General features: G+C 46.7%; 1 protein-coding gene across 1 annotated transcript; it reads left to right on the forward strand.

The window, feature by feature from the left end:
- The first annotated feature begins 11,763 nt into the window (after window positions 1–11,763).
- c11h8orf74 (chromosome 11 C8orf74 homolog) lies at window positions 11,764–16,134 on the forward strand. The gene is made up of 4 exons (XM_060933115.1): window positions 11,764–11,808; window positions 12,312–12,501; window positions 13,147–13,544; window positions 15,928–16,134. The coding sequence occupies exons 1-4, from the start codon at window positions 11,764–11,766 to the stop codon at window positions 16,132–16,134; spliced, it is 840 nt and encodes a 279-aa protein (XP_060789098.1).
- The last annotated feature ends 926 nt before the right edge of the window (window positions 16,135–17,060 follow it).

The raw sequence follows: 17,060 nt of genomic DNA on the forward strand, positions 1-17,060 counted from the left end.
CGCGTCGGCGGGGTCCACCAGCGCCCCGGCCGCGGGCCCGTCTCCCCTCACCGTGACCAAGATGGGCCCGCAGGACGACCCCGAGGCTTTTATCACATTGTTCGAACAGGTCGCCGAAGCCTCGGGGTGGCCGATGGAGCAGCGCGCGGCGCGCCTCCTCCCCCTCCTGACGGGAGAGGCGCAGCTGGCCGCGCTACAGCTCCCCGCCGATCGCAGGCTGGCCTACGCCGACCTTCGCTGGGCTGTCCTCCAGCGCGTGGGGCGCACGCCGGAGCAGCAGCGCCAGCGCTTCCGCGCGCTGCGGATGGAGGAAGTCGGCAGCCCGTTCGCGTTCGGCCAGCAGCTCCGGGACGCCTGCTGGCGGTGGCTGAGGGCCGAAGATCGCGACGCCGAGGGAATCATCGACCAGGTGGCGCTGGAGCAGTTCATCGCCCGCTTACCAGCTGGAACCGCGGAGTGGGTCCAGTGCCACCGCCCGGCGTCGCTGGATCAGGCCGTGGGACTGGCGGAGGATCATCTGGCGGCTGTTCCTGCAGCAGGACAGCGGACGACAGCATCTTCGTTCTCCTCTCTTCTCTCTCTTTCTCCCCCCCCTCCTCCCGTGTCCCGTCCTCGCCCCATTCCCCCACCGCGGAGGCGGGGGCCGGCTCCACCCCAGCCGGCCCGCCGCCCCCGTGGTGCCCTCCCGTTGGTGTCGGTCCACATACATTTCAGAGGGGAGAAATCGATAGTGAAGGCGGCGGTTAATCCTCGCCTTACCCACTCTTTGATCTTGGGGACTGATTGGCCGGGATTTCGGGGTTTAATGGCACGCCTAATAAAGAGTGGGTCCTGCCGGTTAACAGGGGAGGGTCCCGGTGTCGCCTTGGCTGGAGCTGCGGTCGCAGAGCCGTCTACGTCATCTCCGCGACAGAGTGAGGAGCCACCGGCCCCTCCTCTTTCTATTGGGGAATCCCTCGCGGATTTCCCACTGGAACAATCGCGAGACGAGACTCTGCGACACGCGTTTGACCAAGTGAGAGTAATCGATGGTCAGACGCTCCCGCCGGGCGCCACCCCGTCCTTCCCCTATTTTGCCATTTTGAAGGATAGGTTATACCGAGTGACGCAGGACACTCAGACGAAAGAGCGGGTCACCCAATTGCTAATTCCAAAGAGCCGCCGGGAATTGGTATTTCAGGCGGCTCACTTTAATCCCATGGCTGGACACCTCGGGCAGGATAAGACACTCGCCCGGATAATGGCCCGGTTCTATTGGCCGGGGATTCGCGGCGACGTCCGTAAGTGGTGTACGGCGTGCCGCGAATGCCAGTTAGTAAATCCAGCGGCCATTCCAAAAGCGCCCTTGCGCCCCCTACCATTAATCGAGACCCCATTCGAAAGGATTGGGATGGATCTCGTCGGGCCATTAGATCGGTCAACACGAGGGTACCGCTTTATATTGGTTCTGGTGGACTATGCAACGCGATACCCGGAAGCGGTGCCTCTTCGCAATATCTCAGCACGCAGTATTGCGGAGGCCCTCTTCCACGTCATCTCCCGGGTTGGAATCCCGAAAGAGATTCTGACTGACCAAGGCACCTCGTTTATGTCACGAACACTGAGCGAACTGTATGGGCTATTGGGTATTAAGCCGATCCGCACCAGCGTGTATCACCCACAGACGGACGGTTTAGTTGAACGGTTCAACCGCACCCTCAAGAATATTATCAAAAAATTCGTAAGTGAGGATGCACGTAACTGGGATAAGTGGCTCGAACCCTTGTTGTTTGCAGTGCGAGAGGTCCCCCAAGCCTCCACGGGGTTCTCCCCATTTGAATTATTATATGGGCGTAAGCCGCGCGGCATCTTAGATGTACTGCGGGAAAATTGGGAGGAGGGACCTTCACCGAGCAAAAACGAAATTCAGTACGTTATGGATCTGCGCGCAAAACTCCACACGCTCACCCACCTAACTCAGGAGAATTTGCGGCAGGCCCAGGAACGGCAAACCCGCCTGTACAACAAGGGCACGCGCCTTAGAGAGTTCACTCCGGGAGATAAGGTACTCGTCCTGTTGCCCACGTCGAGCTCCAAATTAATCGCCAAGTGGCAAGGACCCTTTGAGGTCACACGGCGAGTCGGGGACGTCGACTATGAGGTTAGGCGAACGGACAGGGAGGGGGCGCTACAGATCTACCACCTCAATCTGCTGAAACTTTGGAACGAGGAGGTCCCCGTGGCGTTGGTGTCGGTAGTTCCGGAGAAGGCGGAGCTGGGGCTGGAGGTCCAAAAAGGGTCATTGGCATCGCGTACCTCTCCGGTCCCCTGTGGAGACCACCTCTCCCCGACCCAACTCACGGAGGTCGCCCAGTTGCAGGCCGAGTTTTCGGATGTGTTCTCGCCCCTGCCCGGTCGCACTAACCTCATAGAACACCACATAGAGACGCCCCCGGGGGTGGTAGTGCGGAGCCGTCCTTATAGATTACCCGAACACAAAAAAAAGGTGGTTCGGGAAGAACTTCAGGCCATGCTCGAAATGGGAATCGTCGAGGAGTCCCACAGTGACTGGAGCAGCCCTGTGGTCTTGGTTCCCAAGGCCGACGGCTCGGTCCGGTTCTGTGTGGACTATAGAAAAGTCAACGCGGTGTCTAAATTTGATGCGTACCCAATGCCTCTTATTGATGAGCTGCTCGATCGACTAGGCACGGCTCGCTTTTACTCGACACTGGATTTGACGAAGGGATATTGGCAGATCCCCTTGACTCCATTATCCCGGGAAAAAACGGCCTTTTCCACACCGTTCGGCTTACACCAGTTCGTCACACTTCCTTTTGGGCTGTTTGGGGCGCCCGCTACATTTCAGCGGCTGATGGACAGGGTCCTCCGGCCCCACGCCACCTATGCCGCCGCTTACCTAGATGATATCATCATTTATAGTAATGATTGGCAGCGGCACCTACAACACCTGAGGGCCGTCCTTAGGTCGCTGAGGCGGGCGGGACTCACTGCCAACCCGAAGAAGTGTGCGATTGGGCGGGTGGAAGTACGGTATCTGGGCTTCCACTTGGGCAACGGGCAGGTGCGTCCCCAAATTAATAAGACGGCAGCGATTGCGGCCTGCCCGAGGCCCAAGACCAAAAAGGGGGTGAGGCAGTTCCTGGGGCTGGCTGGCTACTATCGTAGGTTTATACCTAATTATTCGGACGTCACCAGCCCGCTGACTGACCTCACTAAAAAGGGGGCGCCAGATCCGGTCCAGTGGACGGAGCAGTGCCAGCGGGCTTTCTCTGAGGTAAAGGCTGCACTGTGTGGGGGGCCACTTTTACACTCCCCTGACTTCTCTCTCCCTTTTGTGTTGCAGACCGATGCGTCGGACAGAGGGCTGGGGGCCGTTTTGTCCCAGCAGGTGGAGGGGGAGGACCGCCCGGTCCTGTATATCAGCCGGAAGCTGTCGGTGCGTGAGGGGCGCTACAGCACCATTGAAAAAGAGTGCCTGGCGATTAAGTGGGCGGTCCTCGCCCTCCGTTACTACCTGCTGGGGCGCTCTTTCACTCTCTGTTCGGACCACGCGCCCCTCCAGTGGCTCCACCGCATGAAGGATGCCAACGCGCGGATCACCCGTTGGTATCTGGCACTCCAACCCTTCAACTTCAAGGTGGTCCACAGGCCGGGGGCGCAGATGGTCGTGGCGGACTTCCTCTCCCGTCGAGGGGGGGGGGAGTCGGCTGCCGGCCGGACGAGCGCCCGGCCTGAGTCGGGCGGTGGGGGTATGTGGCAGCGGGGGCGTGGTCAAGCGCCGGTCTGTGACAGGAGGGTGGAGCCGGGGAAGGTGAGTGGCAGAATCGCGACACCTGAGGATAATTAACCTGTGTTTGTGTGTGTGTTTTCCCAGTAACCGCTCCCTATTTAAGGAGGTAGAGAGAGAGGAGAGGGAGCGCAACCCGGGACCAGACGAGTGTGTGTGTGTGTGTGAATAAACAAACGAATAACTAAGATTTTTAGACTGAAAAGTTGTAAGAATAAATCACCTTGTCTGCCTCCAAACGCTGTCCTGCCGTCCTCTGTGCTCCACCCACACTCAATACGCGCTACAATGACATAAACATAAAAAGGATGCAAAGCAACTTCCATCTTCTAGGCCAAAACAAGTAAGTCACCATATGATACAGGATTTGTAAATAAATTTAATTTAAAATTGTCATAAGAAACACTTATTTTATGTCATTAAGCTGTCTGATGGGAAGGACCATTTCCAGCCAGTAAAATGTAAGCTATGAAGATATGAATAAGATATGATAAGATATGAATATGAATAAGTAACTATTGGCCTTTAAATGAATTTGATATGCCTTTTTAATGTTTTTGATTGATTTTTAGCTTTAATGTAAATGTAGGTAAATATGTAACATCATATTGTTTGTATTATCATCGTAATATTACAAAATTAACCAACTCCAAATGTGCATAGTTTGAATCTCCAGGTCTGCCTACACTTGATGTGCGCTGTCTGTCAGAATAAAGCTAGAATAAGTCATTGGTTGGACTAAAACATTTTTCCTAAAATCAATTCTAATTTCTAAATGTCTCCCAGATATACATGGCATGGAATCAGCATCTACTATTATAAACATAGAAACAGAAATGTACTCACACTCAAAGGACACATGATCCGAGTAAATATTATAATGATACAAATATTTAGAAAAACTAAAACAAATTTATCCAAATCAATGACAGAAGCATGTTTCAGGTCGCATCAAGTCATCTGAAGTACGTACAGCAAGCATCACAGTAATGTACGTTCAAAATCCAGCCACTAAAGAGGCAGCCATTAAGCATGTCCTTTTGAAGCTAAGGATAGAGTGCAAAGCTTCTTTAATCATCTTGAGATTTCTGAAGTCTGCTCGAGCATTAGATGCATGCCAGGAAGGCCCAGATTGAGTAAAGAATGAGAGGCAGAATAGGCAGTGAGGAAAAATTGTGAGGAAAAAAAAATGCATTATCAAGTGACTGGAACTGCATATTCTGTGCTTTAGCATATTATTATTATTATTATTATTATTGGGTGGCACGGTGGTGTAGTGATTAGCGATGTCGCCTCACAGCAAGAAGGTCCGGGTTCGAGCCCCGTGGCCGGCGAGGGCCTTTCTGTATGGAGTTTGCATGTTCTCCCCGTGTCCGCGTGGGTTTCCTCCGGGTGCTCCGGTTTCCCCCACAGTCCAAAGACATGCAGGTTAGGTTAACTGGTGACTCTAAGGTGGTGTTTACATTAGACCGTATCAGCGGATCATCAGATTAACGTTTTTAAAACGATTCGCGTGCACACAGCAACGCCAATACACGATTCGCATGCACACAGCAATGCCAATACACGGATACGCTAATCACATGACTAATTAGACGGCACGTAAGTTGAAATGTGTCAGTGCGGCTCAGCGCTTCCTCCTCAGCGGCTGCGCTCCAAATCACTCCGCCCTGAACAGCGAGTGCCCTCTGGAGGGTGCGCACTCCGGCCCTGCGCAGCTCACAGAGCGCGCGAGTGAAGCGCACGAGCAGTGATTCGGGACTGAGCCGCTGTGTGTGTGATCCCAGTGCATATCGGGCATGCGCAAGTCACTCACCACTTGCAAGTGGAAGGATGGCAAGCCTAAAGACAATCATAACTACACAGTGGGCAGTATTTGCATCTTACCATGAACAACATTAAGAATGACAAAGCAAAGCATTATATTCATACTTTTATACTCTTTAATGAAAAACAAAAAGGTGATACAAGGCAGAAACAATAGCAGGAAGTGAAGTCCGCACCGTTTTTCAGCAGTCGCGTCACATGACCAACGTGGCATGAACAACGCCAGCGAATCAGGAAGGTGGATATCACAGTGACGTCGTCCAATGACGACGTCAGCTAGAGCTCAGCACTGCGTTTCCTCGTATCTCAATGTTTACACAGCACCGGATCAGATACGAACTGGGTTGAATACGTGGGCCCTGGCGGATTCAAGTTGTTCCGCCTGTGGAGTCGTTTCCCGGCGTTTTAATGTGAACGGACAGTGCATCCGCGACGAAAACGAGACGGATATGGTCTAATGTAAACACCACCTATATTGACCGTAGGCGTGAATGTGAGTGTGAATGGTTGTCTGTGTCTATGTGTCAGCCCTGTGATGACCTGATGACTTGTCCAGGGTGTACTCCGCCTTTCGCCCGTAGTCAGCTGGGATAGGCTCCAGCTTGCCTGCGACCCTGTAGAACAGGATAAAGCGGCTACAGATAATGAGATGAGATGAGATTATTATTATTATTGCAATGAATAATGACGTGCAGCTGGCTGCCAGTACAGACATTTCTTCTTTAAACAATGCACACACAATTAAGAAAAACACTGTGACATTAAGGCAAGGACATTAGTTACTTGTGAAAACGAGACATGTAACTGGCATTAAATTCTGTTTTAACTGTACCGGTACATTCACTGTGAGCTTTGTGCACATGTAGGTAGGTAAATATAACGTTTCTGTTTCCATAGAGAAGCTCGGACTAAACGTGGCGTATGAATATACATTTCTACAGACTATACAAAAGGATTAAGTTAAAATATAGCAACAGATCTCAGTACAGATATTCCTGTTTATCATAGCAACACTACCCTTAATATTTAATATCCAAAACCGCCCACATTTAACTAGATATCAGTTGTACTTTTACTGTACACTATAATAAGCTCTCTTTTGTGTCGAACATGTGCTACTGTTAAGTCACTCCTATACTGACAGAAAATGGCTTACTGTAAGCCCTTGTAAAGCCGGCAAAACCTCTGCACCTTAAAATAAAGTGACCCTCCTTTACCTCCATTCAACACAGCTACTGTTCTCCTGATTACAAATCAGAGCAACATTTCAGATCTGTTTCGTAATGCCAAGATTTTCTACAGTGAGCCTGAAATATCTCTTTCATGTCATGCTCAGTGGTAATGCTGGAAGAAAAAGCTATCAATGTGAATATTTTAGTAAATCACAGGCCATTGCTTCATTTAAGGAAAAAAGAGAGAACACTAAATAAACAATATACAACAGGAAATGATCATAAGCAGCATAAAAAATTCGTTCATATAACAATAAGAAGAGACAGTTTTTCAGACTTCATTTATCTTCTGCTCTGTATGACAAACTCAAGCGGGCACTTGTGACGCTCATGGGAACAAACGCTGTGAAGGTCTGTCAGACACACATTTCACTAATCTGAATCAGAAACGTTTAGAGCCCGAGGACTGTCAGTTAAAAACAAAGGGAATGACATAACGGCTTCTCAAGGGATCCAACATCACGTGCGTAACATAAGGCCCGGATTTATTAAGCTCCAAAATAAACAATAATTAATGTGTGCAATGGGTTAGACTGCACAGTGAATCTGTTATGAAACCAACTTTACCATGGTAATAGGATATTTAGTAATCGTTTTGGGGGGGGGGGAACTTTTATGATGGCAAAATTGAGATAAACTTTCTACTTGTTAAGACTTGATAAAGGGTATGACTAATATTTTGTCTATCACTGGCACAAACAGGCTTCCAGAAGGTTATTCAGGCCTTAATCTTCTGGATGTATTCATTTGCCCAGTTCTTAACATGACTTTCAGGCTTAATAAAGGTGTAAAAGTTGCAAAAGGACATTGAATTGAATCTTTTCCCATAGACGACACACATTTTGGCCCTTTAAATAAAATTGCCCCAAAATGCCTATTCATTAACCTAAACACGCAAAACAGGGGGTAAAATGTGTTATTTGCTCATGTGAAAGATGTTAGTAAATTGGTGTGACATTTTATACAATTAACTGGATAGGAACTAGGTATTAGGTACTACCCAAGAGCACCGGTTACACTTAATTAACTTTTAAATTCAAAATCTCCTTTATTCTCGTATCCAGCATGTGTGTACAGCAATGTGGTCTCCAGAGTTAATGTGTTGCTTGATCCATGAAAAAATAATCAAAATGACATGTAACTATAATCAGACATCAAACTGATTGATAGAACAATAATAATCACTCTATACAATCTACAGTCTTTCTAGTGTGCTTTTCTAGTCCATAACGTCCTGATAAGTCAGCACAAAGCCTAATTAGGTCACAGGATTTAATGCTAGCCCTGTTGCACAGCTTTTATTCCACTGTGATTACGACCATTGATCTTGACAGCATAATAAGATTCTAGACTGCATTAGTTCTGTACTGCACACATTCACAATGCCCAAACCTCCATCATCCTACCAATCACGTTATAAACAATGGCCTGTTGCTTTATTCATATACTTGTTGGATAAGGCCCAGGTCCTTTCTGGTAACCCTTTCTGAGTCGTAGCTATCTTGTGTCTCTTGCACTAATTTCACACCGCATTGCACACATCAGCAGCTTACCCTTTAGCGATGGATTCATTGTTGCAGTGGGCTACGCCAAAAACCTCTAAACTCTGTTGTTGGCTATCAAGGATTCCAGAACGCTAGTTCAGCAAGCACTGTAACTCTGAAAATGTCTGCAAAGGCGAAACGGTATCCAATCCAGCATGGCGATATATCACTCAGCAGCTACAGAGACCCACTACAGGGATGACACATCTGTATGTTGTTCTCTTCACTCTGTCTCCATTCATTCCATTAGGCTAATTATCAGATACATGCAGACCCCCATGCAGGCAGGAGTGGCTCCTATGAAAGAGGATTACACTGTTCCACCATCTGTTCCAGTAGATATTAACTCTTACTTCCCCAAAAGTAATATATATGTCAAGAACCCTTAAATAAAATGTAATGTTAAAATGAAAACACAGAATGAGTCACTTATGTACAGACTATTCACAAACTATTTGTGTGTTTAAATCTGCTAAACATACCAATATAATATAACACAATATTCCTTGCCTAACCTATCCTTGTAACATGCTGCCACTTTTGATTAAACATTAAACTAAGGCATATAATTTGGCTTTCAGTCAACTGGAGGGTTTTTTTTTAGTTTTCTTTTACGTTTTTAAAACTTTATTAGTTGACTCATTGTATGAAAGGGAATGAATGAATAAATGAACAAATGAATCCATTAACAACAACTTACAATTACATACAATTACGATTACATACAAATGATCATGAAGAAATGATGTCTCCTGTTCAGTATTTTATCTCTGTAATAGAAATGCTGAGTGGTGGTGGTGGTATTATTATTATTATTATTATTATTGGTGGCACGGTGGTGTAGTGGTTAGCACTGTCGCCCCACAGCAAGAAGGTTCTGGGTTTGAGCCCAGTGGCTGACGAGGGCCTTTCTGTGTGGAGTTTGCATGTTCTCCCCGTGTCTGTGTGGGTTTCCTCCGGGTGCTCCGGTTTCCCCCACAGTCCAAAGACATGCAGGTTAGGTTAACTGGTGACTCTAAATTGACCGTAGGTGTGAATGTGAGTGTGAATGGTTGTCTCTGTGTCAGCCCTGTAATGATTTGGTGACTTCTCCAGGGTGTACCCCGCCTCTCACCCATAGTTAGCTGGGATAGGATCCAGCTTGCCTGCAACCCTGCACAGAATAAGCGGTTACAGATAATGGATTGATTTATTTATTATTATTATTATCCAACCATCCATTATCTGTAGCCGCTAATCCTGTTCTACAGGGTCGCAGGCAAGCTGGAGCCTATCCCAGCTGACTACGGGCGAAAGGTGGGGTACACCCTGGACAAGTCGCCAGGTCATCGCAGGGCTGACACAGAGACACAGACAACCATTCACACTCACATTCACACCTACGGTCAATTAAGAGCCACCGATTAGCCTAACCTGCATGTCTTTGGACTGTGGGTGGTAAAAGACATGCAGGTTAGGACTTCAAGCAACTGGACTTGCTTGAAGATTCTTGAAGACGTTTCACCTCTCATCCGAAAGGCTTCTTCAGTTTTGTCTGACTAATAGGGGGTAACAGTAACAGTCAGACAGAACTGAAGAAGCCTTTCGGATGAGAGGTGAAACGTCTTCAAGAATCTTCAAGCAAGTCCAGTTGCTCCCTTTTACCACCCACATTTTACTATAACCTGGATGACTGAGAATCTTCACAGACATGTCTTTGGACTGTGGGGGAAACCGGAGCACCCAGAAGAAACCCATGCAGACACGAGGAGAACATGTAAACTCCACACAGAAAGGCCCTCGCCAACCGCTGGGCTCGAATCCAGGACCTTCTTGCTGTGAGGCGACAAGGCCAACCACTACACCACTGTGCCACCCTATTATTATTATTTTGCGATTGTCTTGGCTCTTCAATGTTATGACCGGTTAATTTTTTATAGTACTGTGCCTCAGCTGCTACCCGCAGCTTCGGTGCACGACACTTTCCTAAGGATATGAACTGTTCTGAACAAGGCTGTCATTTGCGCATTTCCTATGATGTCTGGGATTCCCAGAACCTCTTTGGTTTCCAAAAGGTTCTTTGAGATGGTCCCCAGTGCACCTATTACAAAAGGTACGATCTTCACTGTTGCTTGGTGCAATCGCCTAACTCCGAGTGCCAGATCTTGGTATCTTTCTACCTTCCACCCTTCTGTTCTAACTACATTTTGATCGGCAGGTACGGCCATGTCAATCATAACCCACTCGTGGCGGGTCTTATCTACCAGCGTAATGTCAGGTCTGTTGTGCTCTAGCTGCCGGTCTGTGAAGACAGTTGAGTCCCACATGAGCCTGGTTTGCTCATCTTCAATTATTGGCGGTGGTGTATGTTCGTACCATTATTATTATTATTATTATTATTATTATTATTATCTCATTATCTCTAGCCGCTTTATCCTGTTCTACAGGGTCGCAGGCAAGCTGGAGCCTATCCCAGCTGACTACGGGCGAAAGGCAGGGTACACCCTGGACAAGTCGCCAGGTCATCACAGGGCTGACAGACACAGACAACCATTCACACTCACATTCACACCTACGGTCAATTTAGACTCACCAGTTAACCTAACCTGCATGTCTTTGGACTGTGGGGGAAACCGGAGCACCCGGAGGAAACCCACGCGGACACGGGCAGAACATGCAAACTCCACACAGAAAGGCCCTCGCCAGCCACGGGGCTCGAACCCGGACCTTCTTGCTATGAGGCGACAGCGCTAACCACTACACCACCGTGCCGCCAATTATTATTATTATTATTATTATTATTATATATCCAGCAAAGAATAACATAGAAAATAGGACACCTGACTTCATACAAACACATCATGCATTATGTGTCTTGATATTTTTAATGAGGTTTTAGAGTAGTTGGCAAAAAGTTGGTCAAATTACATCATTTACAGACAGACAGACAGACAGACAGACAGACAGACAGACACTTTATTAATTTCCTGCAGGGAGATTTGTGTACTACAGCAACAAAATACATTGATGCAGTATAAAGACATTACCTTCAAATAATAAGTGAAAACAAATCACTAACAGTGTAAAATACAATATTACACGACAAGGTACAGAAAGCAATAGACATTCACACCAACCAAGTGGTAATTTGGTAAGATATTGGAGGTTGTTGTTCAAGAAATGTTAGGTGACTATCATTAACGACAGCACTGAAATTTGAGGAAAACTTTCTCTGAAGCATTTATTAACATGCTCATCCTGCTCAGATGCTAAATGTGTGACTGCTCAGTAAACACAACACTCGTGTAGTCAAAGGAGTCACGTGACTAGTAGATGGTTGTGTGTGTGTGTCTCCCTAGTAACAAGCTTTCTCTTAACAACAGCAGGCGCCGCAATGGACGCGTTAAAGACCGTCATACAGGAGGCAGCGAAGCTCAAGGTAACTGTCTACTGTCCAGGCTTCCATTAGGTGTAATGTTTACCAAGTACGACATCCACCTACAGTTAGACTGGGGCGTTTTTTTAGGCCGTTTACAAACCGATATCAGCGGCTGCACGGGCAGGCCAGGGGCAGTTAAAACAAATCAAGTGATGTTTATCACTGTGGAAAGAAATCGGGTGCTGCTGATTAATCGTTAGCATGAAGGTAAAAGCAGTAACAGGCAGGCCTCACCATTGTTCTTTTATAGTCTAACTATAGTGTCTACATTTGTAGATGCAACAGGTTTCACATCATGCATGCCTGCAATTTCCATCAGACACTTAAAATGTTTCATTCATTGCAATCAGTGTGATCAGTGCAGCAGCTTACCTCCAGTTACCTTACACTCAGTACCGGTGCCAAAACAGGTGGGTGTTAGTGTAATCACACCTCTTTCCATATCATCAGGAGCATCGACAGTCACTCCTGCCTTATTGCCACTGTGCGCTGTGTCCTTTCAGAGGGATGAAGGCATAATGCGCCTGAGCAGCTGTTTTCAGTGGAGAGAGTTTGAAGGCGACGACCAGAAGCAGTATATACACCAAGAATTTGTGTATGAGAATGTGATGTACTCAGTACAGCGTGGGCTTCCATGGACTGCAGTGGCCCAAATAGCAAATCTGAGTAAAGAGCTCCTCCCTGAGTTTAGAGGTGAGTCATGGCTCCTGAATACATGCTTCATTTATGTTTCACTTATTAAGCATATCTACATTTTAACAATAATATTGCTGAATAACAGCTGGACATAGACAACCTGGAATTGTGATGATTGCATCCTGGCCAAAACCATCGTTTGTTTAGCCCTGTGAAAAATGAAATCAGGCACTATAATCTCATCTCATCTCATCTCATTATCTCTAGCCGCTTTATCCTTCTACAGGGTCGCAGGCAAGCTGGAGCCTATCCCAGCTGACTACGGGCGAAAGGCGGGGTACACCCTGGACAAGTCGCCAGGTCATCACAGGGCTGACACATAGACACAGACAACCATTCACACTCACATTCACACCTACGGTCAATTTAGAGTCACCAGTTAACCTAACCTGCATGTCTTTGGACTGTGGGGGAAACCGGAGCACCCGGAGGAAACCCACGCGGACACGGGGAGAACATGCAAACTCCACACAGAAAGGTCCTCGCCGGCCCCGGGGCTCGAACCCAGGACCTTCTTGCTGTGAGGCGACAGCGCTAACCACTACACCACCGTGCCGCCCGGCACTATAATCATAATCATAAAATCTAATGTATTCTCTGTAAGTTCTGTTAACTTGGCTCTGAATATGTGTGTGGTATCAGGTTTGGAGAGATCTGAAGTACTGTCTTTGATCCAGACACGACTGTCACAGTTTGATCAACGACTGCCTCCCTGTCATCACGCCACCATGTATGACTTCATGGTGCAGAACTATATCCGTCATCAGTGCCTCTATCAAGCGTTTTTAAAAGGAGAGCTGAACCCTAAGTGCATGTACTCTCACCTTGATATTCATGTTCCACCACGTCCACTACCACTATCTGAGGGAACAGAGTTGGAAGTCTGGGAGAAGCAGCAGGCTTTGAAAAAACTAACAGCAGCCGAGACAGTGAAGCTTGCAGAAATCCAAAGACTGAAAAAACAGGCTGAGGTACAAATAATGGAGAAGCTGCAAGTCAGTCTCAGTGACCTTTCACTGGAGGACAGACTAGAAAAACAGGTACTAGTGCTTCTCAAATTATGACTGACTTTAACATTGTGCTTGCTAGCACATGCTGTTAAAGTGCATATCACGGGTAAATTCAGGAGCAAGATCAACGCAATTCTCCTATTTTATATTAAACTTTGGCCAAATATCTGTAACATTCTGCATTCTCTGCAATTTTTTTACCTTGCGCAATACCAGAAAAATTCAGTTGAAATCAAGCCATTTGAGGCGAATTGGTCCGCCTCTGAAAAAACTTGGCATTTGGATTTCCCGGCAAACATTGATTTTCGTGACGTCATCTGCGGGACGCCTCCCTCTGAATCCTACGTCAGCGCTGGTTTGTTTATGAGAAAACGACCTGGTGGTTTTCTGCAAATTTCTTCAACGTTATCGCGTAATTATTAAAATGGTTAACAGATGTATTGTAGGAGGGTGTAGCAACACCAATCTTGATGGGATTAGTACGCATCGTTTTCCAAAAGACCGGACAATGAGAGAGAAATGGGGGCGCTTGGTCTACACAGGCTGTGCACTGAAACTGTTCAAAGCTCGCGCAGCCTGCTCGCGCTTCCGCAGGTGACGTCACGAATCTGGCTCCAGACTCCCTTGGGATTTTTCCAGACGTGCTTTGTTATTTTATTTTTTTCTGCTGTAGACAGATGGCCTTGAGCAAAATTACCCTTCTGGATGAGTGTGTAAAGGGACATACTTTCATATTAAAAAAAAAACACGAAATTGGTCCAAAATATGCACTTTAAGGGTAAATTAACAAGTTTAAGGTCAGCTGACGCTTCAGAAATTCTTAGTTTAGGACAACAAGTGAGAAATACAAGTGAGTATACACACAAGTGAGAAATTAAAGGAAAAAAACAACAACATAAACTGACTTAGTAGGGTGGTGGGCTATTACAAGACTTCATAACAGCTTCAGTGCACTTGATTTGGGTTCACTTGATCCCTCAGAGGGAAAGACCACTGCAAATCAATGCAAAGTGATTCTGTCTAGTCCTCTTTATCATGGTGAAACAATTACACTTACAGCATATAAACGACACCCTTATCGAAAGTGATTTACAGCAGGACTTTGTAGTCTCAATAGTTGAAAGTTGTTAGTACAGCAAGAAACTATCCATCCATCCTTCCATTATCTGTAGCCGCTTATCCTGTACAGGGTCGTAGGCAAGCTGGAGCCTATCCCGGCTGACTATGGGTGAGAGGCGGGGTACACCCTGGACAAGTCACCAGGTCATCGCAGGGCTGACACATATAGACAAACAACCATTCACACTCACATTCACACCTACGGTCAATTTAGAGCCACCAGTTAGCCTCACCTGCATGTCTTTGGGCTGTGGCGGAAACCGGAGCAACATGGGGAGAACATGCAAACTCCACACAGAAAGGCCCTCGTCAGCTGCTGGACTCAAACCCAGGACCTTCTTGCTGTGAGGCAATAGTGCTAACCACTACACCAGCATGCCACCCAAGTCAAAGTCAAAGAGTCCCATATACGTTCATACGTACGTTGGGGAGTGCCTGTTAGAGAGCACACTCTGTCTAGGCCGTCGGCATGGTGAGGTAGGGTGGCCAGTTCCTTTCCTCGCCGCCTTTAACTTCCCCAGTGTTTCCACCAGGTCCCCATTCACTGCTGGGTGGACAGGAGGCGAGCCTCAGATCACCGTCCGAGGCGAGGCTCAAACCGGGGACCGTTCGCTTAGTGGTCAAGCGCTCTAACCACTTGGCCACTTCGCCTCCCGTGCCACCCAGCAAGAACTAATTTTTAATAAATTAAATATGTGCTAATTAAAGTGCTTGGTGAAGCCAATCTAGCATCTCTATCCTGATGGGAGTGATGTCTTCCAGAATGACACTATCCCACAACCCACTGCCCCTTCCACCCATCATACCCCCACCCCTGGGAAGCTGCAGCTGTTCTAGTGGCTGTGGTGACGCAACACATCAGACTGACACTTTATTGTTCTTTTGTCACTGGACTGTTTCTTAGATATGAGTATTTTTAGACAATTTGTTACTCACCACCTCCACACCACAAAAGCAAGACGGCCTTCAGGTCCAAGTGCTGTGCTGTAATCAGCTAAAAAGCACTTCACCTTTCAACACCCATGCTTCATCAGCAGTTATCATAAACTGGATTAAACGAGCGCATTTGTCATTTACTCCTACTGACAGCTTACTTTGGGTTATATAAGGAAGAGAACAGGTTTGACGAAAATTTTTCTTGTCTTATTTATAAGTGCTGTTATCTAAGAACTTATTCATGTTCGCTTTTGCTATATTTGAACTCTATACGCTAGTAAAAGTTATACTACATTGTGTCAGAGATGAGAACTAAGTGTTTTTATACTCTTCCTTAACAATATTATATTGACTCTAGGCACTGGAAAGCATGGTTCGCTCCTTTCTGCAGTCAGAAGTAGGCATGATAAAGGAGATTTTAATAAAGGAAATCACAGCTGTACAAGAGCTGCTGGAAATAAGATGGAGGCAGACAGCTCTACATGGAACAGGACCTTCTTCAGATGCATCAGACTTCTCACAAAAAGAATCTACATCTGGCTCCACAAAAACGAAAAAGAAATGAGGGTAACAAGACGGTTTGCCATCATCCATCCATTATCTATACCACTTATTTGTCAGGGTCATGGGGGAAGCTGGAGCCAATCCCAGCTGACTTCAGGGGAGAGGCGGGGTACACCCTGGGGAGGTTGCCAATCTATTGCAGTGCTAACACAGAAACAAACAACCATTCACACCTATGGGCAATTCAGAGGAGCCCGTTAACCTAATTCTTGGGTTTCACGTGACATCACATCTGCCTCATTAATTATTCAAAACTTTAGCTGGTGGTCTACCAAAGCTCAGTTGACAAAGCGTTTGTACGAAGAAGGTGCATTGTTCGCGTGAAAAATGCCTTACGCTTGTGTTGTTTTAGGTTGTTCGAATCGCTCAAACCGTTAAACTGATAAAAGTTTCTTCAGGGCTCCCCGTGAACTAATAAAAAAGGGTGAACGAACACAGGATTTCACAAAAAGACATCAAGAAAGGTGGCTTTTGAACCTCTCACTGAAATCGAAGGGAGCCGATTCGAAGCATGCTCGAGTTTGCAGCGATCACTTCATGAAAGGTTTGTATTTCCCTCTCTGCTATGGCATTAGTGTTTTCCAAGTACTTTTCTTGCTATGTGTCGTTATTTTACGGTACTTTTTTTAAGTCACGTAGCCATACAGTTACAATGCGCCGTGATCACTTCTCCATCTTGTTTAACTAAGATCCAGGTCTTTAAAGGGGTTTCTGATGATCTTTGTGAATGATTTACCTGAGAGATAAGAGCCAACACAAGTGAGAATCAAGCCAACTGTTGTTTGTTTACGCTTCAACTTGCAGCACTTCGTTGTAAAGGCACGAACAAAAAGCTTTAAAAAAAAACCAACATACTTACACGGGCAAAAACAATCCAGGATAGATTCTGCAGCGACCTGATACCAAGGTCTTTTACCCAGCCACATA

The sequence above is a fragment of the Neoarius graeffei genome, chromosome 11 (genome assembly GCF_027579695.1).
Source record: "Neoarius graeffei isolate fNeoGra1 chromosome 11, fNeoGra1.pri, whole genome shotgun sequence".
In the NCBI taxonomy this organism is placed as follows: Eukaryota; Metazoa; Chordata; class Actinopteri; order Siluriformes; family Ariidae; genus Neoarius; species Neoarius graeffei.

Coding starts and splice junctions, on each gene's coding strand:
- c11h8orf74 (XM_060933115.1), top strand. CDS start 11,764: ATGGACGCGTTAAAGACCGTCATACAGGAGGCAGCGAAGCTCAAG. Junction 11,809..12,311: donor AGGAGGCAGCGAAGCTCAAG/GTAACTGTCTAC, acceptor GTGTCCTTTCAG/AGGGATGAAGGCATAATGCG. Junction 12,502..13,146: donor GCTCCTCCCTGAGTTTAGAG/GTGAGTCATGGC, acceptor GTGTGGTATCAG/GTTTGGAGAGATCTGAAGTA.